The sequence below is a fragment of the Tribolium madens genome, unplaced genomic scaffold (genome assembly GCF_015345945.1).
Source record: "Tribolium madens isolate multiple individuals breed KSU strain unplaced genomic scaffold, Tmad_KSU_1.1 Scaffold_91;HRSCAF=231;Tcas5.2_LG7, whole genome shotgun sequence".
Classification (NCBI taxonomy): Eukaryota; Metazoa; Arthropoda; class Insecta; order Coleoptera; family Tenebrionidae; genus Tribolium; species Tribolium madens.
Genome location: NW_025401063.1, coordinates 4,631,062 through 4,639,379, shown reverse-complemented (window position 1 = coordinate 4,639,379; position 8,318 = coordinate 4,631,062). Strand labels below are relative to the sequence as shown.

Below are 8,318 nucleotides of genomic sequence, written 5' to 3'. Positions count from 1 at the left end.
TCCGACGCGACCGATCTATTTCCGGCACATTCGTGTTTGCAATTACTTCGAGGGTGGAATCGCAATAATTGCACAAAGTCACGTAAACAAAAATTAAATAACTTTCCTTAAAAACGACTCCGCCGAATTGAAGAACACAACTCCGTTAATAAAGACAATAAAACACGCCCACACTTTTAGTATAAACCACGAAATTACTGCTTTCCCAGAAATAAATGATAAAAAACCACCTGTTTCTTTTGAACTGTCAATTACTATTAATACTATTACAAATTTGAGCAGGACAGGAATGTGTATAACAAATAAAATTTCTAAATAGAAAACTTATTTATTTTCCGGTTGTAACATTAAAATTTCTTGAAGCTCTTCTTCGAGCTACTGCCTTTTGTGACCTTTAGTACATTAAATCTGACAGTTTTGGATAAGGGGCGGCACTCTCCAATTGTTACAACGTCTCCAATTTCCACGTCCCTGTAAAATACATAAAAAACAATGAAATAGACAGTTATTTGAATCACTGAACAAAAGTTTTCAAATGTTCAAAAAGAAAACATTAACCCAAACAAAAACACCAATTTTAAGACTTACAAGGAATTACGCAATAATAAACGTAATAAACATTTAAAAAAATAGTACTTGAATTATATTTTACACTGTGGAGTAGAATGATATCCATTTGATCATTATAATACAAAGTCATTCAAAAGGTTAGACCATTACAATGTTGTGATAGAAAACATTAACGTGCATGTTATTAATAAATAAGATACAAAAATTAATATCAAAGTTGGATCTTTGAGCATCTGTGCCTACCTAAAGGAGGTTGAGACAATATTTTGATTTGCAATTTTGAGAAAAACTAATTAATTCTAAAGTCTGATTTTTTTTAAATAGAAGTGCAAACAGTCTAACGTTGGCACCACTAGTAAATTCATTCATGGTAATCTTAATAAAGGAAGTTGGCAGTTCCGGTTTTATTAATTTGAAAAAAAAATCGTCTAAGAAAATTTAGAGACGAAACACAAAAAAAAAGAAACAAATTCGGTACCACTAAAAGTTTTTAGAAATTTGGAAAAGAATAGTTCCCAAGCAAGAAGTTACAAAAAAGGCCCGTTAAAATGTTGACGAAATTTGTAATGCAGATGTGCTAAAAATTCTCAAGAAATTGACAAGAATACAAAATAAACATGAATGAGAAAGAACCTCGGAAAAACGCAATTAAATTAGTGTCTTGTGCATCGTTTTTGAGGAACGAGTTGAAAAAGTAACAATTTTGAAACTAAAGCTGAAGAATTTATAAAATGCATCAACTTTGAGCTGATTTCAATAAATTACACAAAATTTATTGCCAATTATTTTAATACCCACTTGTATTTTTTGCTAAATAACTTTTTTCTGTGTATACATCCTTTTTCTTCAAAGTTTTTTTTAACAAGAACCTCATTTTTGTCCACAACATTGTACTTACTGTGTTTCTATCAAAATTATTAGCACTGAATTGTCTTTGGACCTTAGGTAATGATGTCTGTCCTCAGGTGTTCAATTATAGTGCTTTCAAAGAGCAAACAGGCACACAAGATTCATAAAAGTTACAATTTTGACATCTGAATTTGAAAACATAACCATAATTTTTTAACAAAATTTCTAGGGACAAAAACAAAGAGAGAAACAAAATTTGTGGCTATGGCAACTTGTCGTTGCTACCAATTTTTTCATCAAAACTTTGACTTGGTAATTTCCATTTAAAGAAAAAACAGACTTTAACCAGAGTGAAGATACGATCCTTTTGAATCAACCTGTATAATACGCGCAAAAATATTTTATCAAAAATGTGCATAAAACATACCTGAAACACGGCGATAAATGCACTGACATGTTACGATGTCTCTTCTCAAAACGATTGTATTTTCGAATATAATGAAGATAATCACGACGGATAACAATAGTGCGTTGCATCTTCATCTTCTGAACAACTCCTGTCAAGATTCGCCCTCTAATGGAAACATTCCCAGTAAAAGGACATTTCTTGTCAATGTAAGAACCCTCGATGGCCTATATTCACAATAATATAAGTAAATCATTCCCAAATTAAGAAAACATGAATTAGTAAAAGACGTTAACAAATCAGGTTAAAAACAAGCAAATGAGTTAGTGACCACGTTAATAAAACAGTGAACAGATGAGTGTTATGTGACAAAACAAACATAAAAAGCGCCGCCGATACCACCACCGCCATGCTGTTAAACCCCACACCGCCGAGCAGCCCTGGCCCTGAAAATCCATAAGAAAAACACAAACCTCACGAGGGGTCTTAAACCCCAAGCCTACATTCCTCGACAGCCTCAGGACCTTCTTCTTGAGTCCGGCTTTACGGTTCACGTTAATGCCGTGTTGTCTTTGAAAAGCTTTCTCTGTCTACAGAAAAAAAACACGTTAGCATGCACATAACTAGCGTACCTCTCTTGGGGTCTTAAACCCAAGTCCGACTTCTCGGTGGTAGCGAAGAGACTTGCGTCTCTTACCACCCAAGCCTTTCTTACGGTTGAGAAAAACCGTCGGTTGACGTTGAAACGATCTTTCGTTCTGTAAAACACCAATTTTTACAAGAGTCACGTTTCTGTTTTGCAAGAAACCACGTGTAGCACAACCTGCACGATTTCAACATGTTTACTACTGACACACAACCAAAAATAGTAAAAAAGGTTGTAACAACAATTTTTGAAACATTTTGAATTAGAAAAATGTGATTTTTATTTAGAAAAAAACGATTTTTTCGTAAAATTTATCTTACCTGATCAGCCATCTTGCCGTTTGCAACTGAAAGGATGAACAAGTGTTGGCAACATTACCACGTTAAACACACTAAAAGAAGTCCGCAGAGCGGTAAATTTAAAATTGACGGATATTTTGGAAAATAAAACAAATAATTACAGTAACTCAAACTTCTATTGATGTACAAAAATTAACAAGTGACAACAAAACTAGATTTTTATTTAATACTGTGTTTCTGCAAAATTAAATTAATGTGATTGAGAATTTTGTCCCAAATGGCGTTTATTCGTGAATTGCACTCGCCACCCTCAGTCATTTGAAAAATAAAATAGGAATAAGCTGAATCAATCGCTTCTTTGCACTTTATGATGTGTTCAGCTTCCCTGAAAGTTTAATGTAGGTAAAAAAAAATAAAAAGTGAAACTTACTCTTTAGAACATAGCATCTCTATTTTGGTATCTTTGAGACTTAAAAGGACCTTATCATCAGTTTCAACCTAAAACATTTACAATTTAATTATTATAAAACAGTAAAGTTTGTAAAAATACTTCTTTGGTAACGAGAGGTTTATCGGAGAAAAGCAGAACGGCTATTGGAGCAATAACACTGCATTCTCTAACTAAAGTAGTTCTTCTAATATTTGATCGAATTTCGTTAAAGTAAACTAAGAAATTTGACGGAAATGAAGTCTTTTTAAAATTGACACTTTCTGAAGTGATTGAGGCTTTGTGATTGTAATTAGTCAAAAAAACATTCGACTTTTTACAGCGCCCTTTAACAATATCAAAATTTCGATGCCTCAATACCGTCCCAACGCCCGAGAATAAAATAGCTTTGACTAACTCATCATTATCAGAGTAATTATCAGCAATTGGTAAAGTATCATGTAGCCCATTGTGTAAATAATCGAAATGGATATCTCTTAATTCTGAAAAAAATAAAATAAAAATTTGTGAAGATAAAAATGTTAGAATCTTACTATTTAAGGTGACAAGTTTATGATGAACTAATTTAGCATCGTAACAATATTGTTCGGCTGCCCTTACATCACGCTCTTCCATCAGCTCAAGCCAGGCTTCAAAAAGTCTCATCATGGCTAAATGGTCACTATGTTTGCTCCCTTTCGTTTTAATTTGTTTAATACTGTCTTTATCCACAAGACTAGTACTAAACAATTCGGTATTTGAGGAAAAAATCGTGACTATATCCACAACCGGTGTCACACATTTAAAAACCACAGCATTGACTAAAACTTTGGCTAATTTCGGYTCTAATTGAAAATTGGCTAAAACTCTCCCCAACGACGTTAAATTCTCGTTTTCGTCCAACAACTGCAAATCCTTCAACTCCCTCACAGCTCTTCGCGTGGTGTTTTTGTCAGGAGGACTGGGTAACTGACTCATAAACTCTAACGCCTCCATATTATTACTATAAACTTTCGAATTCAACACGATTTTTGTGAGTGAAGTTTTCAAGATTTCGGGATCGGTGAATGGGGAAAACGAATCGTATTTTGATTTTGTGTACAAGTGGAAGCTTTCGCCCGGCTGGACTCGGCCAGCGCGCCCCCTTCGTTGGGTCATGCTTGATTGCGATATCCAATAATTATCAATACACGTGACACCTGCAAATAAAAATGTTAAGTTAGGAATCTGTAATTTTTACATTTACCCCGAGTTGCGAGGTTTGGTGAAATTTCACCAGATCTGGTGATTTTCATGTTAGTCTGGTGATTTGGTAAAAAAAACTGTATTTTCCACATTATTTTCAATCAGAAATTTGATTGTTTCGTCAAATTTTTTCAAAAAAGTCGAAAAACCACGAAATTGATTAAAAATGGTTGTGTTTGTTTTTTTTTACAAGATTTTATTAAACGAGATCGAAAATGACAATTTATTTTTGTGTTTTTCGAACACTTTTTCATATAGAAACACAATTATTTCGCAAAAATTTCGTTAAAAACAATCCAAAAATTCAACAAATTCAACCAAAAACGGGGTTATTGTTGTCTTTTTCAAGTGCTTAAACATTTTGAAATGAAATCAAAAAAAAATTCTAAAAATATTGTTGAAGCAGGCAAGAGTTACAAAATGTAATCAAAATTGAAATTACTTCGTTTTTGAACCAGAGGCTCATTTATTTTGCAAAATCTTGTCCAAACACGCTTAAAAATCACAAAAAGAATTGATATTAATGTTATTTTGTTTGTTTCACTGGATTTAACTGGTTTTTGAGCAAAATAAGACAAAAATAAGCTAAGAAATCACAAAATTTGGCCGAAAATGATTTCAAGTGCGTTTTTGTACTAAAATCTCAATTTTTTCACTAGGTTTCGCTAAAACAAACTAAAAAATCAAGAAATAAAATCTAGAATTATTTAATTTTTGCATTTCTCGAGCGTTTCTCAGCTAGAAACGCAATTATTTCGCAAAAATTTCGTTTAAAACAATCCAAAAATTCAACAAATTCAACTAAAAACGGGGTTATTGTTGTCTTTTTCAAGTGTTTTAGCACGCTTTTGAAATGAAAATTAAAAAAAATTCTAAAAATATTGTTGAAACAGGCAAGAGTTACAAAATGTAATCGAAATTAAAATTACTTCGTTCTTGAACCAGAAGCTCATTTATTTTTGCAAAATCTTGTCCAAACACGCTTAAAAATGACAAAAACAATTGATATCAATGTTATTTTGTTTGTTTCACTCTATTTAACTGGTTTTTGAGCAAAATAAGACAAAAATAAGCTGAAAAATTACAAAATTTGGCCGAAAATGCTTTCAAGTGCGTTTTTGTACTAAAATCTCAATTTTTTCACTAGGTTTCGCTAAAACAAACTAAAAAATCAAGAAATGAAATCTATGATTACTTAATTTTTGCATTTCTCGAGCGTTTTAGCGCGTTTTTCAGCTAGAAACGCAAAAATTTCGTTAAAAACAATCCAAAAATTCAACAAATTCAACCAAAAAACAGGGTTATTGATGTCTTTTTCCTTGTGTTTAAGCACGTTTTTGAAATGGAAACAAAAAAAATTCTAAAAATATTGTTGAAGCAGGCAAAAGAGTTACAAAATGTAATCGAAATTGAAATTACTTCGTTTCTGAACCAGAGACTCTTTTATTTTGCAAAATCTTGTCCAAAGACGCTTAAAAATCACAAAAACAATTGATATTAATGTTATTTTGTTTATTTCACTCGATTTAACTGGTTTTTGAGAAAAATAAGACAAAAATAAGCTGAGAAATCACAAAATTTTGCGTTTTTGTACTAAAATCGCAGTTTTTCCACAAGGTTTCGCTAAAACAAACTAAAAAATCAAGAAATGAAATCTAGAATAACTTAATTTTTGCATTTCCCGAGCGTTTTAGCGCGTTTTTCAGCTAGAAACGCAATTATTTCGCAAAATTTTTTTGATAACAAGCCAAAAAAATCACAGAATTAAACCGAAATTCATGTAATTTTTGTTTTTTTTTTTTTCAAGAGTTTTAAGCTGAAAATTGCGTTTTTTCGTAAGATATAGCCATACAAATTGTAATATGGTCAAAATTTGGCGAATTTTTCGACTCGGATCTGGTGAATTTCATGTTTTTGATCTGGCAACACTGCATTTACCTTTCTCATTATCAAATCGATTCTCCTTGTGAATCCCCGTGTCGACAACATAAACCACATCGTCAATCGTGACCGAAGTCTCTGCAATGTTCGTCGAGAGAATCACTTTCCTGACACCAGGTGGAGTGCGTGAAAAAATCCTCCTCTGGTCGGAGTCCTGCAACCTTGAATGGAGACACAACACGGCCAAATCGCCCCTCGCCGGAATCGATTTCTCGACTTTGACGATGTCCTCCCAACCGGGCAAGAAACACAAAATCGCCCCTTCCTTCTTCGTATTATGGACATAATTAATGACTTTGACCACGTCCTCGTGCATGACATTCGGTGATTCGTTGTTTTCGCACATTTTGCGAGTTTTACTCAGATCTAGATTAATGTCGTCGAGGAAATGCGATTTCACCGGGTATGTAAATCCCGGAATGTGCATCGTGGGAGCGTCGTTTAGGTAGTTTTTGAATAGATCGATATCGACGGTGGCACTCATGACGATCAGTTTGAGTTTTGGATTTTTTGTTATTGCATTTCTTAGTAAATTCAGTAGCAGATCTGTGTTGACATCACGTTCATGGGCTTCGTCTAAAATGACGTGAGTGAAGTTACTCAAATTCACGTCGGATTGAAGATGTTTGAGGAGGATTCCGGTCGTGCAGTAGAGAATTCGACCGGTGTTTGGGTTGAAATTGGACTTGAGACGGATTTGATAACCGACTATTTGACCGCACTGAAACAAAAAATAAAATCAGAAAATGTTTTCATTTTTCATTTTTACGGTCATCACAAGACATCGAATGAATTTTATCAAAAAAACAAAAAATTTCAACAAGAAACGGGAAGCCATTTATTCATATGTAAACATTCAATTTTCAAATTAATGTCACAGTATTCTATTGCTCTTTTGTTTGTAACTTGGTCTTTATGAACATTTACGAATAAAATATTAACAAGAAGTAAACGAATATCGAGTGATTATGCGTATAAAATGTTTAATAGTTTCACAAGTGCCGAACACAACGAGATTGCGATTGTCTTATCTCTTATCAGTAAAAAAAAATTTAGTGCACATTTGAATTGTGTTGCTTCATATTTACCGAACTATGGCAGTAAGTATTTTTTTATTAAACATTACTTTAGTTGTAATACAGTGCAATCGTCAAAGATGTTTAAAATCCAACAAGCTTATTTAGTACCAAAATGTCTATTTCTTAAAACATTTCAAACAAACTTGGTTCCAAAAAACACAAAAACTAGTTCAAATCCAAATTAAACTTATAAATACTATGATAAATAGTGGCCATCGAAATTTCTGTGAATAAAGCAAAACCAACAAACAAACAAATTTCGCATTAATGTATCCCAAAAATAGAGATGACACATTTATTTGATCACATGATAATTTCATCTTGTAACTGAATTTCAAACAATTTTAATTAAAAATATAACAAATTAAATTTTACTTTACTGACACTCAACATACCTGAGAATTAATGAAAGCTTGTACATCACTGATAACAGCTAAACATTTCTTTTCTTATACAAAAAAAATTACTTGAGTTATCAATGATTAATTACTAAAGAAAATTAAATGAAATAAATCTTTGTAATAGGAACCACTTTTTATTCGGAGTGGTAGAAGCCCTAATAATTCTTAATTTAATTTTTTGTTAAGAATGAGAAAAATATTTAAATTTCCAAATAATCACCTTGTACATTAAAGACTATGTCCGCACAAAATTAAAAAATACTATTCGACGTAACCCACTGTTTTTCCTTTTTTTAGGCAGCACTTCCAACGAGCGATATAGTTATTGGCATAGACTTAGGAACAACAAATTCATGTGCCGCTTACTACTATAAAGGAAAGGTCAGAGTTTTAGAAAACAAAGAAAGAGATCGAATTACGCCGTCTTCTGTGTATTTTCGTGACCACAATACAGT

The 8,318-nt window shown here is 32.6% G+C and overlaps 2 protein-coding genes across 4 annotated transcripts in view; both read right to left on the bottom strand.

Annotated features, from left to right (window-relative positions):
- Window positions 1–312: 312 nt before the first annotated feature.
- LOC123010927 (40S ribosomal protein S11) lies at window positions 313–2,843 on the bottom strand. 2 transcript variants are annotated; one of them, XM_044408117.1, is made up of 4 exons: window positions 2,792–2,843; window positions 2,458–2,583; window positions 1,847–2,052; window positions 313–471 (listed from the first exon to the last, which is right to left on the bottom strand). In XM_044408117.1, exons 1-4 carry the CDS (start codon window positions 2,801–2,803, stop codon window positions 348–350), a joined length of 468 nt encoding a protein of 155 aa, XP_044264052.1. In that variant the 5' UTR covers window positions 2,804–2,843; the 3' UTR covers window positions 313–347. The 2 variants fall into 2 exon arrangements, with proteins under 2 accessions (XP_044264052.1, XP_044264053.1); XM_044408118.1 differs by lacking the exon at window positions 2,458–2,583 and adding an exon at window positions 2,299–2,415 and having other exon boundaries at window positions 2,792–2,835.
- Window positions 2,844–2,933: 90 nt separating this feature from the next.
- The window catches only part of LOC123010925 (ATP-dependent RNA helicase DHX30-like), a 12,056-nt gene continuing 6,671 nt past the window's right edge, over window positions 2,934–8,318 (bottom strand). For both annotated transcript variants that reach the window (XM_044408115.1, XM_044408116.1), the window contains 5 exons: window positions 6,381–7,104; window positions 3,752–4,396; window positions 3,321–3,700; window positions 3,201–3,268; window positions 2,934–3,155 (listed from right to left, as the gene is read on the bottom strand). In XM_044408115.1, the coding sequence (XP_044264050.1) occupies window positions 2,990–3,155; window positions 3,201–3,268; window positions 3,321–3,700; window positions 3,752–4,396; window positions 6,381–7,104 (1,983 nt within the window). In that variant the 3' untranslated portion in view covers window positions 2,934–2,989. The remainder of the gene's footprint in view (window positions 3,156–3,200; window positions 3,269–3,320; window positions 3,701–3,751; window positions 4,397–6,380; window positions 7,105–8,318) is intronic.